Genomic DNA, 26434 nt, shown 5'->3' with positions numbered 1-26434 from the left:
TAACAAAGCACATGTGGCACCTCCTGACACTCCTACTAAGACACTACAGCAGCTTTTGAGTATAATTTCTCCTACTTAAGAACACAGATGTTCCATTAATACATTTTATCCACTCAAGGACATATGCAAACATACATAAACTAAATATAATAACAAATGTCCATAAACATGAAATAATTAGTTTTAAGAACATTTAAATGATCCCTGCGGTCCTTGATGAAATTATCAGAAGGCTGGAGAAAGCTGTCTTACAATCAGATACTTGAACTGCTCCATCTATTTGGATTCTTAAAGAAAAAAAATCTGAGAAGTGACTGCATAAGTGCATCTGGGAGAAGAATGGAGCAAGAGAATTCAGAGAGATCCTTAATCTCATTACACCAAGAACAAACAGTGAAAAATTAAGACCAGAAACTTGATTTGCAAGTGGGTTAGAAATTCTGACCAGGAAACATGGTTAAGAGGAACAAACTCTTCGCAACAGTGGTAGGCTTGCTGCTGTTTTCATATCTTCAGTTCCAGAGTGGGTGCTGTTCTGGAACACATTCTTTACATCAAAATAAATTTCCATGCTTAGTCCAGGAACAAAGAAGGGAAATTTGAAGATCTTAATCAACCAGAAAATTATGGTAGACTGTCCCTTGGTCTCTTCTGGATCTTAAATTCTATGACTTTGTGAATAATTTTATCCCTTTTAATTATTAGTTCCCTACTATAAAAAAGCTAAAAAAGTTAATGTTCTTCTTGAATCAATGAATTACAGAAAATAATTGAAGTTTTATAATTGGATTATAACCCCAGGAGAATATGGAAATGCTCAACTGGGAAGCTGAAGTAAGGAAAGGGTGTCTGTTTTCTTTTTTTTATGTGATCACCAGGCAGTAATAGCCATAAATGCTTCACTTATTACCTGCATCACACTGAAACAATAACATGCCTGTAATCCTGCAATAACTGCTATTTGAACAGACTGCTGTGCTTCCATGGACTTGGGTGTCTGTTGGCAGAAATCTTATTTCAGACTAGGTCCTATAATTTCATGTTGCTATTGCCGTCATTGTTTTATTCAGGGTTGCCTCCAGAGCTGTGACTAGATACCTTCCAAGAGATCCAGAATCTAGAGGTCTCCACATTCCCTAGAGCTCCTGATGGGGACACAGAAAATACATGCCCAAGACAGAGAAAACCTTTTTAGATCTCTGTCAGTTCAGCATCTTTTAAAAATTAGGCTGAAAGCATTCTGTTGTTCCTGTCTCTGTTTATAAAGAAGCAAATAGAAAAACCTCTGACATAGTTGCAACAATTCTAAGAAATTCCTTCTCCAGTGAACATCTTTAAAACAAATTAAAGCCTTTGCAGTTTTTAACACAAATCTAGTAGCAACACTTGTGACACAAATAATTCTGGGAAATTACCAAATACTTGGAATGAAGGACATTGCATGCTACATAGCACAGAGCTCTTGTCGATGCTTGTTTGGAATGGTATGAGAAAGTCTAGCGGCTGAACACAATGACATTTTTGTTCTCGTGCTGATAATATTCAATAGCTTTGCCACCAAAGTTGGCCTGCCACTTCCCCTCACATAGAAATTGCAGGCATGCACTAAGGTTTTTGCCATTAGCTGGAAGCAGCGCCCAGGTTATTCTTGGTTTGGGGAGGGGGGTTGTTAAGCATAGCTGGTATTGTTTTCTTTCAGCAAAGCTTTAGGACAATGTAGTTCTCAAACACAGCAGAACATTATCTGCGTCATACCTTCAAGGAAAAGGTTAAAGAAACATTTCTGCTACACAAATGTCAGAGTGTGAACAGCATGTCTCCATCTCCTCTCAAAAGCTGGTGGCTCCTAAAGAGTATAAACCACATGCCAGTCACAGAACTTCCGTCTCCACTCTCTCTGCACATGCAAGACAGCAACTGGCTCTGCTTACCCACTGCTGCCATCAGCTCTCAAAGGATATGAGATCAGAATGACACACTGAACCTGACACCATGGAATTTAGGAGAACAAACACAAAAAATGCAGACAAATCTAAAACACATGGATAAGCTTCAAAACAGAAGAAATAAAGATAACCAGAACTTGCACTAAAAAAAAAAAAATCCCAACAAAACACTGCTATGACTTAAAGGACATCAGTGAAGCAACCTTTATCAAACCAACAGCATTTCAGCCAGCCCCCTCACTGGAAAACAGAAACCAAACATCAGAGTTTTACAAGACAACTTAAGGGACTGAAAAATCCAGACTGTCGAGAGATCCATGGTTATGAAAGCCTTTCACAGAGAACATCTGCATTACAAAAACAGACATGTCTCACAGACTTATATGGTGGGGAGCCTGTCTGTCCTTTGGACAGTTTCTGGCCATGAGCACTTTCAGACTCAAATGGAGACATGAGTAGCCTCATGAATGGATGGTGATGCTACAGCTGACCGGCTGCACAAAAAATATGCTGGAGAAGTGGAGAAAGAAGGAGAACAAGGAAAGACTGGAAACATAGCACATGTTAGAAGCAGCTCATTAATCTGTGCTGCCCTCCTATCTCAACATCCCTCCTGCACAGTAGGCTGTTATGGTCATGCCCTTCACATTGCTACAGAAAACTCAATATTTCTGAGTTCTCTTTTTAGTTGTGGGTTGGTTTTGGTTTTTTTTACTTTTTCTTTCTTTTTTATTCCACAAGGACTTTAATTAAAATTCATCAAAAGAAACATTTTCAGCAGCAGTGTCTGAAAATGCTCTCCTCTTCCCATATCTTCCATTAAATCAGGTTCATCCAACTTGAAAGGAGATGAGAAACTCTCACTGACACTCTGTCACACACCACTGAAAAGACAAGCACATTCAAAACAGAGGAGAGTGCCTGTGCTCATTTATTACTTTACGTAGATTATTATTCTGCCTTTCTTCCTGACAATGGCAATGTTCACATCCCAGATGGAGTTCTCTGTAGTGCTGTGGGCATTTGCTGACCTAAAGTTTTGTTTTCCCTGATGAAAGAGGCAAGGTAAGAAGAGGATTGGTTCATTGCCTGCTGAGGCAGCTTTAATGTTTGTTTCTAACAATGGAAGATGTCTGGGGATTATTTCAATGGCAATGAGTGTACAAATAATTTTTCAATTATATCAGGTAAAGGAGAAAAAAACCTGTACACATCCATGTCCATATTTACACACTGCAAAAAATATAATATTAATATAACTGACTGCAAAATTGCAAAACAACTGATTTTGGAAATGAAGATGTTGTTCACAGGAAATACAAGGTCATTGCCTTGCATCACTTCAGACCTAGAGAATTCCACAATGTTTCTCACAGCATTGATAAGCATCGTCACTGTAAAGATGTCTTCAATGCAAGAATTAACAAAACATGTCCACAGTATCAGTTTTCTCTGCTTTTATGCCTACATTATGCACCCTTAGCATTCACCATTTGGCTCCTGATCAAAAGCATTTTGACTTTAAAAAATTACCCTTCCTTCCCCATCCTGCCCCTCTCAATAAACTTTTAGGAAAAGTCCATGATATAAAGAGCTTGAGAAGAATGCAGATTTCTTCAATGTAATGTATCAGTGTGTTTTTCTCTGGTCTGCAGACACAAACATTAACAAATGAGAGGAATACACTCATGTAGTTCCCTCCTTGCTTTCTATCAGCACATTAGTCCAGCAGGCTGCTTGGTCCAGCAGTGCACCCTTCTTAAGACTGACTTTGCTTTTCTGATTTTACTTGGAACAACAAAGAAAATCCAGGGGAGGAGAAAGGGGGAGGTTTGGGGTTTTTTTCCTTTTTTTCCCCTCAAATGTGGGCATTTCTTTAGCTCCCATGAAGACTGATCTCTTCAGCAGATTTCATAGCCATTCCCAGTTCTCATATTACCGGGATACACTGAATCAAAATATCCACCAAGACTTTAAGCAGGAACTATTCCCTGTGATGCCACATGGTTCCTATATGAGCTAATCCCACTGAATGAGTGCTCTCACCTTCATGCCCTCTCCGTCTCTGCTATATCACAGAGCAATGGTGTCAGCTGATATTAATTACAGGAGAGACGGAGGTTGTAGTTCTGTTTGAATTAATATGGAAGACAGAGTGCACATAGCTTTAACATACAGAATGTTACAGAATGCAGTAAATTCCTTTACCACTCCAAAGGTTACTTCTTAAAAATTGAGGAGCAGACACAGCCTAATGCTCTGTAAGTCTGTAAGTCTCAAATAGTTTGGTTTTTGTTTTCACAAGGGTTGGGATGAGAACATCAGTTTACACTGGGTACAAATTTTGTCTGACTTCATTGTGGAACAGATTTACTGCTGAGATTGTTTTGGTATCTTTGGTCCTGAGCTCACTATGGAAATTGTATTTTGGTTAGCCTTTATTTTTATCTATAGTTCAGAGTATTTTCAATTACTTTTATTTAACTTGTTAATGCAGTAAGAAAAAGGAAAGAAAGAGAATTTACTTTCCCCACACCTTCATTCCATCAGTTTACATATAATATAATTAATATAATATAATATAATATAATATAATATAATAATATAATAATAATATAATATAGTCTTGTTATTTAAACAAAATAAAAAGACAATAAAAATAGTCAGGAATGTATAACTCTGGCTGCCTTAACACATGGCAGGAATGACCATTATGAACTTGCTATAAGGCTTGGTCTAATGGAAATGTTGCACTTGTTGCAGCTATTAACAAGACCACCTATACTGAAAGGCACCTTGAACCCCACTGAAACCTCAATGAACTCAACCTTTTCCTGTGAGGGCAAAAGGAATGCACACAGTTCATTTCAAAAATAGTCTAGAATTTAAGTAAATTAATGTGTGAGTTTTCAGTTGATAACCTCAGTCACATTAGCCTTGGGACTAACCCTTTAGTAGAACCTAAACAGTGACAGCCTGAATATTTATTTAAGCATTCTACGAGACAAAACCAAGGACATTCAAAATTAACCGAGAGGCTAAAATCTCACACTTAATGAATTGTCAAGGAGTCAATCAGGATACCTTCAGACAAAAGAGAAATTTAAAAAAATCAAGGCAACTCCACTAACCCAAAACAACCACAAAACATTGAAAAATCTGCTCAAAAGTATCAATCTAGAAGTTATTTAAAGAAAGCAATACTCATGGAAATCATGCAGCAGGGATTTCCCATACCTGGAAAACCTCAGAGAATTCTGCCCTATCTTCCTCAAGAGTTAGTCTGAGCAGCATACAGACTTACCCTCTTTAGATATTTCTAGACAGACTTACTCTCTCTAGTTATTTCTATTGCTGTTGTTGTTGCTTTAATTAATTAAATAAGGCCTTTAATTTTACCCTGGAACACAAAGAACTCAAGTTGACTGAATCAAGATGGACAGAGGCCATCTTTTGAATACAGGTCAATATCTTAACTGTGCAATGAGGAAGTATTAGGTTTTAGCCAAATGCTGGAGTTTTAAGCCAACATTTCAAAATTACTTGAGGGGAGAAGAAGAGATATAAAACAACTCTTTTCCCAAATTTTCTTTCCCTTCTGCAAAGCTTATCTTTTAAAAAATCTTGGATCTAAATCTTCTTCAGTGCAAAAATGTAAGAACAGATAGAAAAACAAAAATCTTGAGAAGCAGACTGACTTCTTTAAATTAAATATGTTTTTAAATAATAAAGCTCAGATATTTAGTCTGTGTGTGAGTTTTCTTTCAACTTATCTTCACCAGGATGAAGTTAGGAAGAAGAGGCTGAGTCTACTATAAGGAATTAATTCATCCGTGTATGTTTTTAAGAAGATCTTAGAATTCTTCTGGGTGAAATATAAGGCAATGCATGAAAATTAAAGTGACAGATTATACTATTTCAAAGATAATCATTTATATTTTGCTTGTAAAATGACACACCCTGCAAATTTTCCTGTCTGTAATGTTACATTTTAAGGCTGATTATCTTCCCTTTTGATGAAAAGTGTATTTTTACTGGACACATATACAATGATAGATACACATACAAAGGTGTATACCACTGCACCAGCAGAGAGTGTGTACCTCTGAGAAATAAATACCTATGTGATACTTACTATTAACATTATGAAGTATGTAAGTATTTAATTTTTAGACTAATAAGTTCTGATGATCAATAAATTCACAGATAAATATAAAGTCTCTTTTTTTAAGAACCTCAGAAAATGTTAAGTGAGGCCAAGGTCCATTTTTTGCAGTTCCTTTACTCAGTGTTTATGAAAATCCAGAAGATTATGCATACAAAAGAACAACAGATTCTTGCTTGCTTGAGTACATTTACTCTTTTTTGATGTAACTTTTGAAAGAGTTATTGTATAGAGTCCCAAAAGATACAGTGAAACCTAACAGCTCCCTGCTGCAAAAGCGAATTTGATGAAATTCTGCTGGACCCATGTTAAACCAACTACTGAGGATCAGAACCACACAAAAAGAAAAATCTTCCAGTAGCAATTTTTTTTTCATTTACTCAGCTACTGTACAGCCTATGATGACTTGTTTTCCTTTAGTTATATGAACAGTTTGACAGATTACTGTGACAAGGTTACTCTCAAATTGATAAAAGGTTTGATAGTGTCGGAACATTTGTCAGAAATGTCTCACATCACGTGTAATGAACTCTGCACTTCAAGCATCAATGGTATTCCAGTCTGCTGTTTTCTGTTTAGTGTGCAATGCACACCAACAAAAAGACACAGCAGAAAGACAGAAAAGCAGGCAGGATTCATCAAAACAGCCCCATACTTTATCAAACAATTCTGATTAAAGGGGTTTTGCTTCCTTGACCCACCTCACAAAATGAATTTAAATTAGAAACTTTACACATGACTTGAAGGGTGGCCTCCATATGGGACTAAACCTGAAAATAGGATGGGCTATGATAATGTACATAAACATAAGTGTTTACAGCATTTCCTGTACTTCTGACAGGGAAATATTGTGGGTTTAGAACATTATTCCTCAGCCTGCCAAATGTGAGACATTAGAAATGATAGTTGTACTGCTAGAAGCCTTGTCCCATGCTAGAGCAGAGGAAATGGGTTCAGAAGGGCTCATTTTAGGCACTGGCAGCTAGCCTATGGGAACCAGCGGGCTGGACATAAGCCAGCTTTGGTGAACACTTCCCTTAAATACAGCTCTCCAAAAATATTGTACTACAAAATAATAATATGGCTCATGGATTGGAATTAAGGTTTTTACTTCACATCTTGCAGCAAATGATGCTAATATTAGGCTATGCAGGAAGCCTAGGAGCCAGCACCTTCAGCTCACTTGTAAATACCTGTTCACGTGAAGACTTTAATGCCTGGTGAAGCCCCAGCCATGTAAGTTACAGAAGAGCTCTACAGAGGACAACATTTCTGAGCAGAAAAATCCTTTTTGTTCATACAGCAGCAGACTGTTGGGTTTGGTTTTAGTGGGGTTTTTGGGGAGAAGGGTTGGGTTTGAGGGTTTTTTTGGGAGTGGGGATAGGTGAAGAGATAGGAGCTTTGGACCTTTATCTACTTCTACTGTCCAATCACCTGCAAAGGTAAAGAAATTATCTTGCAATGTATTACTTAAAATCTACATATTTCTGTCATGAGCAAGAGTGTCTGAGATTGCTTAAAACATCACTGGCAAGAGTATGAGCAAAAGTCAGATTTAAGCATTTCTCAGATCACACTGCAGCCTGGAAAGCAGTGAGGGGGAATGCACCACCACAGTGGCCAGTACAAATTCTTGTATTTTCGTATGTTTAAGTTTACCTACATTGTCTTTCTCTTCTGCCTCAGTAAATTCTTTTAATTTTCTGAAAAAAAAAAGTCAGAAGAACTATCTGGTTTCTCCTCACTGACATTCAGCCAAAGGATAGAAAAATCAGCAGAATGAGTGTCAGCATTTTCCTTAAAGAGCATCTGTTCACACAGGAACCTCATGACAGCAAGACAAAGCCCTCTAATCTCATATCAGATTAAGTTTAGTGGAGCACATTATAAAAGTTGCCACAGTGCTAAAAGGAAGCTCTGAGATATTTGATTTGCACTTCCCATACGCAGACAAGGGTTAGGGACACACTGCCTGAACTTCATGATTCAAGTATCACTGCTCACACCACAGCCCCACACCACGACTGCAGCACTTAAGCCCCAAAGCTGTGAGGCTCCTTTAGGAATAGTTAGCTCAGTCCTGATCAGCTGAAAGGGTTTATGTGAACTGGAGAAGGGTCAGACTGCAAGAAGATGCATCGCAAAACCGCTTTTTGAAAGCAAACCAGCTTTTTGAACATCAGTAGACTACAGTCAATTTATACCTACTGAGGATCTGGCTCTTGAACTGGGATTATCTGTGACTGTCACATGTCAGTGAATGGAGCTTCTACAAATTTTGGACAGGAACACTCACAATTCAGCTTGCATGAAATGTGAAACATCACCAGCACAATATTCTCCTGTGAGCAGTGAGTCAGTTCTACCCACAGAAGCTTTAATAGCAGAAAGTCACAGGGAAGAGTTTCAAGCTCACTCAAGTCCAGGTATTACTTCAGTAAGGCTGCTAGCTCCAGTCCTGGCCAGCCATGCCCACATAAAGAGTACTCAGGGAAATCTTTCAGGATTTTTAATCAAAATCAGGAAAGGCCGAATGTCATAAAATTGTAAAAACCCACTGAATCGCTACTCCTATTGCAAGCTTCAAAACAACAGTCATTTGGATTCAGGTCTGTAGATCAGCCCCAGACTGTTCATTACTTTAGCAGATTTCATTTATTGATATCTCTTTGAAAGGCTGATTTTTGATGACAAAATATAGAGATGATCTTGTCTTTTGGAATAGATGATCTAGGGCAAAAGCACTGCAGTTCTGCATACTAACAAGAGTGGACTTTTATTTTTCAAATTTCTCCTTGTGGTTATTTCAATGCAAAAAAAAGTGTTATGCTGATTTCCACCATGGTGATCTCTGGCTGGAGTCTCCAATGGGATTATTCCCCTCCCACATGTCAACAATAATAATCAAGACTTTGGAATTCCAATCAGGTTTTCATTCCATATTGCCCACTACATTTAGTCAAGAGAAGGGTAGAAGAGTGCAACATTTTAGAAAGTATTTCTTTTGATAATGCGTGAAGAGCAAAAAGTTCCTTTATGCCATCTCTTTGGCTTCAACACAAATAAAACACAAATAAAACACAATAAAACCAATCTTTTTATCAGTACAGTCTGCAAACGTGACTCTCAAGATAATCACGGAGGTAGAAGGTGCCACTTTCTACAGCATCGTTTTTCAGTGGCACTGTAGTTAATTAGATGTTAATTATATGGCTACAAGGCCACCTTCAGTGGGTTTCATACTTCTCAATCTTTGAGCTCAGCAATGTGACACAGCAATCATAAAATGTGATAAATGATTGAGGGAGGAACACCAATGTTGTGTTGTGCACTGGGTTGTGATTCACAGATCATTATAACTATAAAATCTGTCATTAGGGAGGTTTTCCTGACAAATGCAAATTCTCCTTTTAACACAAGAAATCAATCAGATTAGAGCAAACAAAAGTCAATGTGAAGGCCCTCAGCTCTCTTCCCCTAAACTCTCTACCTGAAGGTTTTTAGCAGGCATTAATTAGCCATTCAAACTAAAGGAAAAACAGTCAACCTTCAAGTGCAGGAGGCTTCTGATGCCTTTTAGGGGCCACACAAGTGTAAGCAGGAAGGCCAGCTCTGACATCTTCCTACAAAAGACACCGAGTATGGGAAGGGCACTTACGGCTGGCACAGCTTGATAAGGTCCTGGTCGGTGGTGCCGGGTGGAAGGCCTCGAATGTACAGGTTGGTTTTACTCAACTGCTCTCCGCTGCTGTTGTTGCTGCTGTTGTTGCTGCTGTTTGTGCTGGGGCTGGGAGGAGCCATGGGGTGGGGAGCTGGTGCATAGGACTGCTGCAAACAGAGCAAAACAAAAAAGGCTGTTACTGGAAAAGGCAAAATAGCATGGCAGAGGCGTGTGTGTTACCTGGGTAAATCCAGAACTGTGCTATGCTTGTCCTGCCCTCCCTGATCACTTCCAGCTGCCCACTCCTATGGCACCTGTACCCACTCCAAGCCAGCAATGCCTTGCAAATGTAAAACAGGACCAACCAACCAACATTCTGGGTTCAGCCATAGCTATGAAATGCATTATTCTACTATACTTTTTAATTTGGAATTAAAGTAGCTAGATCACAAAACAAAGCTCTGAAATGACAGATACTCAAGGAGTAACTAGCACTAAAGAAAGAAATTAAACACAATCTGCTCTAAGAGTATGCTAAAACACAAATAAGAGTATCTAGCCAAAGGTACAGAAGCTGGTGCCAGAAGCCGAGTTAGTCTTTTCTAAACATGAGGAGCACCCAGTACACGCACAGTCAGGTGGCAGAGGGTTGGCTAGGCTGGGAGAGGAGAAAAATTCCAAAGCAGCCTGAAAACACACTGTTGTTACGGATGTCTTTCGCAATAGAGAAACAGGGTTTGGAAAAGACGATCAGGCCAAGACCTTCTGCTCTCAAAATCATACCCACTTCTGAACAACCACAAACCACACACAGCAACTGGGAAATATTGCTTAAGAAGGGAGGCATTTTCACAGGGAAAAACAATATTCTCCCTTAACTCACTGGTAGATACATGCTGTGAAAAAAGACACCCGCATGCTAGAAAAATTACCTAAACATCTCTGATCTGAGGCAACAACAGAGAATTTCAATTGCTGCAACCATCCCTGGCTCTCTGACCGCTGGAGTATTTACTCACAGCACAGGGTGCTTGCCAGGAGAACAAAGGAGCAATTGGAAGGAGGAGACCATTATGTTACCACTGTGACCTATGCAGAAAAGCTGAAATCTAGGGAAGAACTTGCAGGAGCTGGAGTATCCTGAGGACCAAGCTCCAGATGGGCAGCCAGGGGAACTGGAGTCAGAGGGAGAGGGAGAAAATGTCATTTCCACAACACAATCAGCACACTCTGCTAGCTTTATGTGTAGTGACAACAGCAGGTAAATATTGGACCAATGCTAAGTTAACCATGCTATGCTAATGGACTAATAAAAGCTAAACATCTGCAATTTTCATTACAGCAGCAATGACACTTCAGTGACTTCTAATATGCTTGTTCTACTTTTAGGCCTTGGACAGAGAAAATATTTAAGTCTGTGAGTAATTCTGATCACACTAATCAACTGCCCCTTTAATGTCAGTGGTTCTACTTTAGTGCTTATAATTATGCATACACTAAATCACAGTCTTGGTAGATGGATGCTTCTAAATTAGCAGCTCTAAACTGTTTCAAACAAGTCCCTTTGTTTAGTCCCTTATTTAGCAGGAAAAAAAGTTGGAGACTATAAGGGGGGCATCAATGACAGGTGATGATCAGACATTTCAGTGAAATGAAACACCACACTTGCACTGATGCCTTTCCTCCTGGCCTCCTCCTTCCATCTTCCCAGTTTCTCCCATTTAAACCAGGAGAGAGGGAACATAGCTCCAAGTGTCAAGACATCAGAATTCCTCTGCAATCTCACCTGGTTGTAATGTGACTCAAGTAGGAGCCATTAAAAGAAAAAATACTGGTTTTTAGTGTGATCACCATGCTATCAAGTAATGACATTCACTCTCATCTCCAGTAAAAGAGAAAGGGCAATGAGCTCCCTTCCCCAAGCCTCTGCACAGATACTTTTGCTGACAATCAAAAGCACTTAATGCATACGGATCATATTTCTCTGCACACACACTTTATCACTGGGTAATCCCCACCCACTCAGGCTTCAATGTTATTCCCAGAAATAGAGAGCTGAAGCAGCAGCCTTGAGTACCAGCACAGGCACCACCTCAACTGAGCTCCAACACTGGGGACGCATCTTGGAAATCAGCTCTATGCCATGGCTGCAGCCCAGCTGGATAACACTACAGGCAACACTAAGTGTATTAAATACGTCAGCATCTATAAATTATCATATCCTGTCTGAAAGCATATTTAAATCTCTGTGCACTGCATGGCCATGGAAGAAGCAGGTATGATTCTGTATAACACATTGGGCTTTAATATATCAAAAGCTCAGGAAATATCCCATGGTAATCTTGCACATTTTGAGCATTGCTAAGGTTAAATAAAAAGACAACAGAGGTAGAAGTTACATTCTTTCTGCTTTGCCCTACACCTCCCAGATTACCATGCACACTGAATGACGTAAATGACGTAAAGCAGTGAAATATCTTCCCATAAGCCAATGAAGTGCTATGTACTTTAATTATTAATTGTTACTATTATATATGTCTTAGCAGGGGATAATGAGTAAATGTCCCATTCTCACACCAACCTAATAAGCAAGAAAAAAAAAAAGTGGAAATTTACCTTTGAAATACAAAGAGCAATTTTCATTCTATTATAAGATCTTTATCCTCACACAGAGGAAAACACTAGGGGCCTAATTCTAATTTAAGCTTAAGACATTTTATCCCTTTCAGCCAGCTGAAAGGGGATGTAGAAGCGACCACAAAATACATTTACACCAATTTTGAGGCCACAGCTATTAAAAAAAAAAAAGTCCTCAGTATACGGAGAATGAGGCCATATGACAGGTTGTCCCTCAAGTAAGAGCTGCTCAGACAACAGGCACACATGGATGCCTGGGTTCCCAGCAGTATCCTTGGAGATGCTTTAAGGATGGGCAGAGAGGCAGCCAAACTCCACTTGAGGGGATGCTGATCTTCTCAGCCTAGCAAACACTGCTACACTCCAAACCCTCTTCACTAATAAATCTCACCTACAGCAGCCCACAGTAATTTCCATGCATATCCAATACCCCAGAATACCATCTGCAGAAAGATTACAAAATTGCCTGTACTGAGGCTGATGACATCTTCTGGCTGGTTGCCAGACTAAAAGCTTCAGGTCAGAAGAAAGCTTCCCGTTCTTGTTTCCTGAGCTGCTGAGTGTATGACTGATGGCAGAAGTATGCACTGTGCCTCTAAATGAGCAAAGGATCTGGTTTGGTAATCTCCAAGTAATAACTGGAGTGAAAGAAATGACTAGCAACCTAATGATGATCCCGGATATGGACCACTAGGTACAGGATCCTGGACGATGCCAAAGTGGGGCACTGTCTGGGGAACCACCTGCACATCTGGTAGCAGGAAATCTGTGCCTTGTTCTGATGTTGGACCCCTCCATGGCTAAGGGAAAAGCACTTAACTTCTCTGCCTCAAGGGCCAGAAGGAGCACCACTGTCAAGAGTGGTTCAAAACACCCTGACACCAGCTGTAGAAACCTGCAAAAGAGGTTTTGCCACAACAACCAAGCACAGGACCTACACCTCTAGAAAAAAAAAAAAAGGCAAAATCTAAATGTTTCACTTCGAGAGCTGGAATTCAGAGCTGGTTTTACCATTAATTTTTCACATAACCAATGCAACCAACTCATTTTTCAATTCTCATGCTTCATTATTCAGTGGAGAGTGTGTGGGGAATGAACTGGTTTGTAGATCATTCCAAGCAGCTTATTAATTTAGCATGGATGGCTAATAGGATTTGTTTTCATCTTTGAAAAATGAATGAAATTTCTCCTTTTTCATTATTTAAAAGTGAAAAAATTAATGTGCTAATTCTTATCCATTCTCAGGAATGCACCCTTCTGCTTAAACCCTACAGTTCAATTCTTTGAAACAGTGTCCCGTGAAACTGCACATAGCTAAGCATGAATAATGAGATACACCTTGGTCTTCCTAAGTAAATAACCCAGAAATGCTGAACCAGAAGCCTCTCAGATATTAAATGAACAATGCTCCTCCTTCCAACATCCAACCTCCTTACACATTTATCTTTCCATGGCAACCAAGTACTCTTAGGTAGTTTTTCACTAGTTTCAAACTTAGACTAAAGTATTTTCTTTCCAAAGCAAAACACTACTTAAAAAGACAAATTTCAAATATTTTTCACATACAATTCCTTTTGGATGGGAATCACAGGCCCCAGATGCCAAGTTGTAGAGCCTGCTTTATTAGCAGCAGCTGGCTCCTTGGCAGGCTTCTGAGGCGGTCGGGCTTGTGGTTTTGGAGTGGCCTCAGAGCCTAGGATGCAGCTGGACAGCTATGCTAATGGACTAGCCAATTTGTTTGTAGTCACCTTTGGCTATCCCAGATTTGTACTCTTTTATCCACTTGAAAGGGAGGTCTTGGAAAGATTCCCTATTAACACCGATATGTTGACTTTTCCTATCATAGTCCATATTTTATATGAAAAAATGAGTACAACACACAGTCCTACATTAAAACATGTGTTATTTAAGCAATTGTGAACACACACTATCCATTTCACTCTGAATGGAGTGTTTTCCAGCTGCTAGATTCATCTAAGTGCCCAATTACAACACAATTCCCTTCTCTCCCAATTGAGAAAAATAAAATAAGACAAAGTAAATACAAATAAATTGTGCAAATACCACTTTACAGCTCTCATTAGGAAAACACAGTTCTCTCTGTACCCTACTGTACGATGGAGTAATTTTTGTGAGCTGGAGAGTTCTTACTAGTCAATTATAGAGAAGATGAGAGGATGCCACCAACTTTTAGTCTGTTGATGTGATTTTGGAGCTGAGTGAACAGAAAATCTCTTATTAAGCAAAAGACAATCATCAGAATTGAAGAGAAAGCAGAGTAGTAAGGGAAATACAGGGAAAAAGAAACATAGGTCAAAGTAACAGCAACTCTCCTGCCTTTGGTTTTCTTCCTCAGTGAGGAACAGCACCAGAAGGTAAGCTGTATTTCCCATTCATAGCCAGGTGGAACAGAAAAGTGAATAAAAAATGAACATCTAAGCGGGCTACACAGACACCTCATGTATTTTAGAAAGGCTGCAGTCAAGGGAACTCCAGCTATAATTTTCTTCCCAAGTCTGTAGGGCATTTAGTGCTTTGCAGAATCCAGCCATGACTATTGCCTATCTCCCATCTGGCCAATGAAGGCCTGGAAGACAGAGCTTCTTTTGGATTCTTCTCTACATATATAAGAGAAAAAAAACAGATGTAAAAGAGTCGGAGTTTTCTAACCCTTCTGCACAGTAGCAAAGCTTCCTAGACTGTTTCCGTAGAAGCACCGACTCACCTCTTGGCAGCGTTTTCAATTTGTAAAGGAATGGCTTGTGAAAACGTGAGTAAACTCAGAAGATGAACACTGACAATAAGGTTCAAAGTCTATTCCCTCACAGTTCTTTCAATCAAGAAAACCAGAACACACCTCAAGAGGATTTTGATTTCTCTGAATTTCTTCCAAGGTCTTTAAAAGTGATTTGCTGGATACAAGAAGCCCAGTGAGTGATAGCTGCCGGGTTATACTCTCTGTACCACAAAATCACTGCGCTACTCCAAGCAAGTCATTTAAGTTCCTTACATCTCAGTTTACTAATCTGTAATGATTCTTCATTATACCTTCCTAAGGCATATATAATGCTCTGTGATTACTGGATGAAAGACACTATGAGGGATTGCAATATTACTTAAAGATGGGGAAAATGTTATTAAAATCTAACTTAATAACTAAACCTAATTCTCTTGCAGATAAAAATTATTTCTGCATACAATGATTTCTGCATACAATGATTTTGTTCTGTATCCAAACTGAATGAATGAAATAATTTAACATAATAAAATACCAATAAAATTCATTTTCTCATTAATATTTTTTTTTTCATTTAAAAACAGAATTATGTGTTCACAGGACTATTGTGGTTGTAAAATATGTATTGAACTCACTTATTCCAAATGATATCTTTTTTACATGGGAAAAAGGTGTAATTGTGTTTTGCTTACCCTTTCATTTCACACAGGAAAAAAAAAAAGTCACTTGGGGAAAATGGAAATTATGAAAAAGCCCCAACGTAGTCCTCCAACAGACACAGCAGTCATTCAACAGTCAGATTGAAAGTGGGATTTGATGGATCAATAAAATACTCTGAGATCTTTGCTTCACTGACAAAGCTGTTGAAATCAGTAGGCTAAATACTCTGGAGGCCTACAATTCCCTTGAACCTAGCACAAAGCATTAAAATCTATAGAATGAAAGCACAAGCAAAATTTGGTTCAATTTTCTCTATTCCAAAATAATTCTCTTCCAAGTCATGACTGTGCAGATTTTAGAATTTTATAAATATTTTACGGCTAGACAATACAGAGAAATTGAGGCATCCCCAGAAGAGGAAGAAGTCCTTTATTTAACATTACCCACAAATAGGTCTTATTTTATAGAGTTTTCTGAATTAAAACCAACCAATAAAGCAAAGAAAAAGCTCCAGCAATTCACTGTTCTGACTGTCTTCAAGAGCACTGAGAGTTTAGCAGTCATTAGCCAGGGTAACATACACTAGAAGCCTGAAAATCTTCTCACTAATCACAGTATCTCCTATTTCCAGTAAGACAGACTGAAATAGTCTGCACTACCACCATTATCAACAGGAAATTTGAAAAGCTAATTGGTCAGGTGTAAAGTAGCTTATTTTGAAGTATGATGAAGTCGAAATAATAAGGTGGATTAGAGAACATTTCATTTGGAGAGTCTGAAGATCATCTCACCTGAGGATAAATGTGCTCCAGCAAAAACCAGTCCAAGACAGGGGAATGGCACAGAAATCAGAAGCATTGTTTTCAGGTGGGGAATACCCTGGACATCACTGCCTGCCTGGGTTTTAGTCACTGAATACATGTAATAGATGCTGCAGAGCTGCCAGCGCCAGCTCTTCACCTTCTCCTGCCCACATATTGTTATACCACAGATGGAGTTACTCATCCCTCATAAGCACTTTTCTGCTTATCCAGACACTACCTGTAGTTTGAGTCTCAAACATGGTGACTTCTCTGAACTTAGGGCTTCTTACGTACAGCCAGGAGGGCAAAATTTAGTCACTAGCATTAAAAAGCCAAAAACTAGCAATAAGAGCTGTGTCATCAAATAAATATTTTCCAGAGTGGAAAATAACCTTCACAGCCTTGTCTCCTCCCATTTATTTCATGGCAGGAGGCTCCCATGACGGAATATTCCTGAGGCATTATTTATTTCCCCACAAGGGAGAAGAAGAATTCTTTCTATAGATAAAGTATTTTGGCACTTTGGCAAACTCGTAAACAATAGCCTATATCCTTTGACATAAATTACTGTTATTGCTTCATTATCCAATCCATTCATATTTTATTGATGCACTGAGACTAAATGTGAACAGACTTTAGATCTTAAAATTACTAAATCTGGGCAATCTGGACAATAAAACATTGCAATTCCTCTAATAAGAATATTTTAGAGTACAGATCAAAATATGATGGCAATTACTGTTTGTGATAAAACAACTCTGTGGTTTAAAAAAAAAAGGGAGGGGGGAAATAACAAATTCAAGAACAAATTATTGTTTGTGTTTACATTTCCACAAATCCAGTTTTGGGGCTTCAGTGAGCTGTTAGTCCATTTGAAGGTTAAGAACAAAAATGCAGACCAAGAGGCTGATACTTAACTTTCCAAATGTTTGCAAGAACAAACACGTATTTGGTTCTGAGAAACTAAATTTACTCTCTGGATATTTGTTTACATGTGGCAGCCTAAAAGCATCTTGGAAATGAGATGCAGCAGGCACGTGCTGCATTGCATTGTTTTTCTGCACACAGTCCACACATACCCTGGCATCAACACTGCTGTGAGAACCTGGCTACAAAAAAGCCCCCCACATAAACCTGAATTTACAGCACAGAACAAAACTAAATGTCGATATCATCTCTTTCCTCTCCACTTGAGAATCTGGCAAGCAGAGATCAGAAGCAGATGTGTTTTTATTCTGCAGAAAGAAAGCCCATCCAAAAAGGTTTTTCAAGATCCAACCAAGTTTCCTAAGTTTATCTTTCTTATAGAAGAATTAAGCAGGAAATCTGCCACTGTTGACATAAGCACTGTTGGGATGGAGGATTCGGGGATGGCAGAGCTCCCCAGGAATGTTGCTCATCATCTCCCCATGTTACCACAATGATCTTTTCTAGATATGCATGGGGAAGCTCTGCCTCCTCCACCCGGTATATATAAAGATGAGTTGTGCCTCACGTCCTGTGGCCAAAAGAATCCATGGAACACAGAGTTTGGGAAAGGCTTTTCCTTTCCACAGCAGCATGGCATCATCACCACAGAATTTGGGGCATTTCACAATAGCCAGAGTTCATGTTTTCTTTGAGACCCCTCGAGCTACAGTAACACACTGGTCCCAGGCAGGGTGCCAGAGGATGCCCACAGAAGATATGAGCCATCACAAACCTCACCACATTTTTGCTTCCAGTGCAAACTCATCCAGCATATTCATCACAGAAAAGAGCTTTTAAAAAATTGCCCACACAAGTCATTACAGTTCATACATAATTCCTCACTTAGGAAAAAGAATACACAACCAACCTTGTGAGACCAGCGTATGCAATGTCATTTATGAGAGCTAGAAAACCTTCCCAGAAGTAAGCTGATATAGTGGGGGTAAGAATTTAAGTCTAGGTTAAAATTAAGGTGTCAGCCAATGGACATAGCTGGCAAAGGTGGTGCCAGTCACCGTCATGCTTCTGACAGCCCCGAGTACTGTACCAAAAAAAGGCTAAGGGAGACAGAGAAGCTGGGGTAAGGCTCACTGCAGCGCTCACTGGGGGTGTGAAACCCCAGGTTAAGAACCTCTCTGTCCCATTCCAGATACTCCTCTGCATTCTTAAAACCAGTCCACTGTGTAAGAGAGAGAACTTCATAAGTCACCATTATGCATGACCTGAGATACTGTTTGGGACTGTGGAAAGACTGAAGGAATAGTACTCTCTCTGCAAGCCTTAACTTGGTGGGGAGGTGAATTCCAGACCTCCTTCAGGTTGAAATGCGCTTGAGCATCACATGATGGGCATCCCAGGAGCACACATAACATTAGGAACCTGGTAAAGTGAGCAAGATATGCCAGGAACATTCTGGGATGTCAACTATGAGCTTTAAATCATTTGCTACAGAAGATGAAGAAGCACTCTCAACTTTGTTACTGCAGATTCTGATACCTTATCAAATCTCCATTTCTTTAGATTTCATGGGGCAGACTTGGGAGGTAGTATGGGAAAAACTGTTTAATTTTATTTGATTTAACAAGTATCTGATATAACTTTCAATTAAAACATCTTCCAGACATCAATCAAATCCACTTCAGGCAAAATCCAGTAAATAAACTGAATAATTAATGCAAAAAATTGAGAACTTTTTTATCTTTGGAATTTTCAGAATTAAACACAATTTATTGACACTTTTTTTCCTTAAAATTCAGCTTTCTGTAGATTTTATTGATTTTGAGAATGAACTTAAGCATGCTGAGAGTGAGTACAAACCCCAACACTACTGTCTTTTTGTATCTATGAAACAAAATATTGCCATACTTTTGTTCCCACTCATACTCTTACAAGGAAGTAATATGTACTGTCACCCTGGTTTTTTAAGATTTTTTTAAGCTTTCTGATGTTGACATTCTTGTAGTGAACTTTGTCACACACTTTCGGTAAATAACTCATTGTTTTGCATTCCTTTATGGAGGAAGAGAGAGTTGATAGACTGTTAGTTTGACCAGTGTCATTGGAGAGGCATCACTGTCACCCTCCAATCTGCTGTCACTTTTGGAAAACTATAAATGTTAGAGTCAGAAAATAAACTTCCCTTTTTTCCTCACCTTGAGAACAGTGGTGTGTGCTCGTGTTCTTTCAGCAGTGACAATGTACCTTAGGGTTGAATTGAAGCCTGAGCACTAAACTCTCAAGATACACCCTATATTCACACCAAATGCAGACTGAGGCAAAGGTGCTAATTGATCAGCCCACTCACAGGGGTATTTGGCCACTTGTCTGAGTAGATGCCACAGCAGTTAATGCCCAGCATGCTCTTTGTTGCCATGACTTGAGGTCCTGGAACCACAGGACTGCTGAATGATGGACATTTTGTCATACTCAGAGTCACTGAAAGATGTCAACTAAGTTTTTTGCAACTAGTGAGATTCTGGCATGTTTTTCCTAGAAGGCAAATAAAAACTACAAAGACTTTTTTGAAAAGTAAAAATAATTTCAGAATGCCGATTTGGCTTCAAAGACAGTGAATCTGAATGTAGATAAACCTGGCCAGCTGCTTAGATATGCAAAGGACACATCACCTTTAAAATTGCAATCCAATATTATTCAGTAAGTCCTTTCCCATCTAATTCCTACTTCTTTCTGTTTCCCCTACCTCTGATTTTAAGCAGTTCTCAGAGCAGGGGGAAAGAAATTTAAAAGCTCTACATTTACTATGGCATAAGTTCTCAGTCCTTTCCCATTTCTTCAACAACAGATTGTGCCACTGTGCTTGTCCGAAGTTTCAAATGTCATTTGACTCATGCACTCAGAAATGTTGACGCAATTAAAATATCCACACAAAACTAACTTTTAGTTTGCTAAAGGCAACCTGCTCGCTTTTCTCCGATATGCTTAGGATGTCTCATAGCGCAGAAATTTGACTTCAATGCAACAACTTGCTTTTTCTCATTTCCCCAAAATCATCACTATTTTCTGCTAAATGTTGTGGCACAATGAGCCAAGTGTCTTGCTAACAGACAGAGACTCAGCTGAAGATGCTTTGCCTAAACAATTGTGGGCTCTGTGCCATGTGCTTTTTCCATACCATGCGAAGTGACAATACGAAGATGCTGAACTTTTGTGCTCAGAGGTGAGGAGCTTTGCAATGTGGGGACACAGCTGCTTCGTTACGCATCTGTGTAAAACCAACGCACCACTAACTGGGATAATGAGCTACTCCTGTTGCAAGCAATAGGAATTCAGAGCAACAGGGTACATACGTTAAATTCCTGAAACAAGTCACCATCTCTATTTACTGTTTTTCATCCAAATGATACATTTCCTGATAAACAAAAGCTTAAATTTCCTTCTTCACTGCAGCATTGCCTCCAATCTCTTCTGTTAGCTTTCTGGCTTTTTGACCTTTTAATATTCTTCATTCACACATGATTTATTTTTTAAGTTGGCATTTTTTTCCTCGGGAAAGAATATGTATTTGAAGTAATTTCAAATGTTAAATCAAGATAAGCAAAGGAAGAAAGAAAATCTCCTTAATACATTTTCTTAATAAATATTGTACCATGCTTTAGAATAGAAGCTTGAAGAATTATGGCATGTAATAATAAGGTTTATATTTCAAATCAGATACATATAAATATTCTAAGTCTTAATACCACTTAATGCCTCTGTCATAGGCTCATATGCACAAAGTGTTGTGGAAAAAAAGGGTTCAAGTCTAAAATGAAAAATGATTTACATTAGAAAAACCAAACCAGAATAGGGAGGAGTGGCAACTACAATACTTTTAGCAAGTATTACAACTTTTGTAGTAATAACACACAGTGTTACCAGCTGGAGCAGAAAGATAAATTTGTTAAGAATACCAGCTTGTCTACAGAAGTGTTGGCAGCAAAAGGAAAACTGAAGAAAAGATGTGCCCACTGCTCAATAGGACAGAGGACAGTGACAAAGGACAAATGAAAGCACTTGGTGCTTTCTTTGCCTCAGCCTCCACTGACAAGGTCTGCTGCCAGTCTTCTTGGCTGTCTTCCTCTAGTAGTAGGGCCTGGGGCGAGAAGTGCTGCTGAGGAAGAGGAGCATTAAGTTAGAAACTACTCCAGGAAGCCAGGGAGGGGTTACTGAACACAAACTGTAACGGTGCCAGCCGGGGTCACCCGGAGGCTGCTCTCTTTTCTCTGAAAGGCCATAGCAACTCTTCAGAAGAGGGAGGATTGGGGGATCATCAGGCTGGCCACAACCTAGCCTAACTAAAGAGAAAAACTTCATAGGTGCTGTGTCTAAACATGTGAGGGACAAGAGCATGCACCGGGATGAGCAAGGAAAAAATACACTTGGCCACCTGGCTCAACTTCTGTTCTGGGACAAGCAGCTCCACAGATCAGGGAAGAGTGGTGGACGTTGCTCACCTTGACTTTAGCAAGGCTTCCAATGGGGCACTGTCACAACAAGCTGGAGGACAGGAGGGACTGCACCCTCACCAACACTGCAAATAACACCAAGGTGGGGGGAGTGGTTGGACAACTACAGATAAGGGCTGTCTGAAAATATTATTGTATCCAATATCCAGTATTATTATATCCAATGCTATAAGAAAGAGCTAATCAGTACAAAACTCCTTCACTTCATGCATTATGTATGCTAAAAGCTCTCCAAGTTTACTTACAGAACAAATGACTACTAAGTGATTTGTGCAGGTACATCCTATAATCAAATTCTACTGCACAAAAAGGATTTACTAAAAGGGAGACATCTGAACTTTGTTCCTTTGCTATGCTTTGACCTCAAATTTAGTTCATTTGCTAAAGTCATTATTAAACAACAATGTTCCACACAGATTTCAACAGCAGTACTATTTACATTAATGCAATATCCCTGGATTAAAGGAATTAGAAATACTGAATATCCTATTCCTCAGTTTCTTTGAAGATCTACAGTGTAGACTAAGGAAAGACTCTCCAAGAAAAAGCAGCACTAATTTAAGGGCAGTCTGGTCCTCAATCATTTGAAATTAAATAAACTGAAAAGTCTTTAAAAATCTCTGAGATTAAAAGTTACACAATTAATGCCACTACCAGTTGCCATCAGATAATCAAAGTTCAGTCTGGGTAAGGTTTTAAATTACATGTATCCATAGTTATAACAAATTGATTTTTTTTTATTTTTTTTTTTTTTTTTAATCATCTTCTTAAAATGGTGAAGGGAATCTGACTCCCTCAGTCATATCAAGGCATAGGTCCCAATGGGCAGCATACTTGGCCCAGGTACACAGAGTATCTAGGCTCCATGTCAGATACAAAGTCGATCTAAAGGGCTAACTTCAACTTAAGCCTCAGGTTTGGAGAATTTGATCCAAGAAAACTTGAAAAACATCTGCAATGGGACACTGAAAGACAGCAGCAAAATACTGCAGGTCTTCCAGGTGGGTCTGAGAACAGCTGCAGGATTGAGTCCTAGTTACAATGAACAAAACTATCAGTAAAACAGCAAAGCCTGGGATCTTGTGGAAAGCACAACATATCCAATCAAGTGCTTAAATGACCACGTGCCTATGACTGATCACAGAGGATCCAAATTCAGGCTCATGAAGAATTCCAATATTTCCTGAATTCTGACTCTTTGACTATATAATCTTAACTTCCCCTGACAGAATTAGCAGAGCATGATAAAAGGAGCTGAGACTTAGTTTTTGCAAGAAACAACCCATTTGGGAAAACAAAAGACCTACCCAGCAGAAGGACTTACATTTGGGTGTTGCTAATAACAGGTGGGAACATCTTAGGAAATGGCATGAGAAATGCAAGCAGAGAGTAAATATCCCCAGAACACTTTTCACTTTGCTACCAGATGTTGTACATGGATCATCATCCTACATCTTCTGTGATTTGACCCATCAGACTTTAGTCCTCTAAAAACCTCCTAGTGGGAATCAGTTTTAGAATTAGATTTTATACTGAAGAAAAAACAAGCTGTGTGTTTTAAATCTGCCCCCAAAAAAGTCTAATTGATGCTGCTTGTCCCCACTCCTGTTTTACAAGAAGAATTTTGCAGTAGGTTGTTTTTTCCTCCTTCTTCCTTCAGAACATTTTATGTGAAACATTTTATCCCATGTCTTATGTGGACAATCCTCAAAAACACGAGGAGGTGGCAGCCACAGTCAGTGGGATTGCTATCACATCTTTTGCAAGTAAATAGAACCACTGTTAACATGGTGATGCATTTGACACAAAACAGAGACAGACTATTAAAAGCACTGGATGATTTTAACACACTTTTAAAAACAAATGTCTATATTTAAAAATATTTTTTCACAGGGATTTCTCTTAAAAGAAAAAACAGGGAATCCTAGACAAAAAGTATATTGATACTCTTAATTCTGCTGGTGTTAAATATTTGTGTTATCCCTCATATGCCTAATATTTTTTTTGCAATGGCTTGCCACTAAATTTCCTTTTGTGAACCCTGGGCTAATGAGTTCTTGCCAGGCAAGAAGTCTTTCAGTGATAGAAACAACCTGCTATCAGGCTATTATATGTTTCACTGAGGTCCATTTGCCATTACAATTCCCCTATCCTACCACACCCAACAGATGAAATGCTGCTGCAGAGGAAGAAATAGAGACAGCATCATGGCACCTCTGTGAAGGACCATGCCACAGCTTTTGGCTGCCAAACAGAGCCCAGGTTTCCATGTTCCCATCTCAGATCTTGAGACCTTACCCTGCTCTGAACACATCTGGAACAGCCCCTATAGCTGTCTGAGACCTTATCCTGCTCCAAACACATCTGGAACAGCCCCTATAGCTGTCTGAGACCTTACTCTGCTCCAAACACATCTGGAACAGCCCCTATAGCTGTCTGAGACCTTACTCTGCTCCAAACACATCTGGAACAGCCCCTATAGCTGTCTGAGACCTTACTCTGCTCCAAACACATCTGGAACAGCCCCTATAGCTGTCTGAGACCTTACTCTGCTCCAAACACATCTGGAACAGCCCCAATAGCCAGCAGACCTATGATGATCCACTGGTCTGACAAGGAGGACACAAATTAAAAGTTCCTTTGCAGGCTGTATGCTGAGGGCTTCTGAGCCACAAGTGGTCTCCTGACATCTTCTACCCTTTCTTTCCCTTTCCCTTTCTAAACATCATCAGCTGCATAAAGATGACTCAGAACATATGGAAAGACAGGGTTTGTTCAAACTCTGATGGCAAAATGGGTGAGTATAGGTGAGAATCAATCTGCAGAGTAATTACTGCAATTCAGTACCACAGCTCTGAAAAAATACAGCAATGGCTGTGAAGTTGCATAAATGCATTCCCTGCATTTCTCAGTGCTCATATTTTAGATTTATTCACCAAAGTAACAGCTCTTCTTTCCTCATTAATGCTTTTTACAGTCTTCAGTAATTCTTCTGCAGGAAGCTGTTAGTACATTAACATCAGCCAGGAAAAGAGGACTTTGCAATACTCCCCCCGTGGCTCCCTGCGAGGGGTGCCACCAAGAACGATGGCACAGCACAGCCCGGTTTCCCTCAGAGCACTGCCACCCTCTCAGAGCTTTAACTGCCAGGTTTCTGCAGCCACAGTCTGCAGGGCTAAACTTAGCAAGCAGCACCTTCCCTTGCACCTCATCACATGATAGGAAACAAACAGAAATAGGGAAATACAATATGTTCCTAAAGGTGGAGTCGGAATACTTTCATCTCGGTAGCAGTTTGGTAAAGGACACTTATACAAGCAGCTTCTCATAATGTGTCATCTCTTACTTGCACTGTCATTTGCTTTCTGCATAGTGCTAAAGACAACCACCTCTTAATGTGCTCTTTCAGAACCATTTCTGGCCTGAATCAAACTACTTAATATCTGTGCTACAGACAAGTTGTTTTATTAAAGCACCACTATGTTATCAGATGCCTATTTATTCTTGCACCCTTCTACATGGATAAACACCAACCTTGCAGTGGATTCATCTCCTTGGCAGCTGTTGCACATTTCACCCTGGACTATCCCAAACTCCTCTGCAGGCCACATCCCTCCCTCCTGCACTACTGAGGTGCAGCTAATCGAAGGCTGCGTGACAGACTTGAAGAAAGGACAGGTCAATTATCTTTTTCTCCCTTCCTAACAGCCATCAGTATAGCCACAAAGAGCCACAGCTCTTTTATTTCAAAACCTCCAGAGACCACAAAAATTAGGTGTGAAGCAATTTGCAATAAAAAAACACACAAACAAAAAAAGTTAGCCAAAATTAACATAAATACCCCTGCATAAGGGAAGAAAGTTTACATAACAAAACAGAATACAGTTGCATAACAACACACGTAAACAGGACTGAGCGATGGACAAACACAGAGCCTGACCACTGTTCAAAGTACACACTTGCCAGCCTAGCACAGCTCAATCAACCCCACACTTTTGTGCAGCATGCCTGTGGCAGAGGAAAAGTGGCTTCTCCCTGAAGTAAGGTTTGGCTTGGCCACAAATTCCCAAGGGAGCACCCAGGATGTGCTGGAGCCACAGCCATGTCAGCAACCTGAGTAGGAAAGATGAGATAGTTTTTAAACCTCAAGTGTATGCAATTACAACATTTTGGCTAAAATTTTTGAGTTTTATAAAACAGCTAGTAGAAGATGCCCTGGCAGAGGGCAGTTCCACAGTGCAGCACGCTAAAATAGTTAAGCACACTTGATAACACAATTTCTGTTTTACACGAGTAATTAAAGAGATTTTAAAAACGACTGATTAGCAGTTCTCACCCAACATCCCAAGTTTTAACTACGATTAAAAAAATTATGCAATAAAAGGGAATT

The 26434-nt window shown here is 39.5% G+C and overlaps 1 protein-coding gene across 6 annotated transcripts in view; it reads right to left on the bottom strand.

Annotated features, from left to right (window-relative positions):
* The window catches only part of RBMS3 (RNA binding motif single stranded interacting protein 3), a 712273-nt gene that overhangs the window by 338515 nt on the left and 347324 nt on the right, over positions 1–26434 (bottom strand). For all 6 annotated transcript variants that reach the window (XM_030969590.1, XM_030969580.1, XM_030969574.1 and 3 more), the window contains one exon: positions 9770–9939. In XM_030969590.1, coding sequence (XP_030825450.1) covers positions 9770–9939 — 170 coding nt within the window. The remainder of the gene's footprint in view (positions 1–9769; positions 9940–26434) is intronic.

The sequence above is a fragment of the Camarhynchus parvulus genome, chromosome 2 (assembly GCF_901933205.1).
Source record: "Camarhynchus parvulus chromosome 2, STF_HiC, whole genome shotgun sequence".
NCBI lineage: Eukaryota > Metazoa > Chordata > Aves > Passeriformes > Thraupidae > Camarhynchus > Camarhynchus parvulus.
The sequence above is the reverse complement of the archived record's forward strand: the minus strand, read 5'-3'. Positions and strand labels throughout refer to the sequence as shown.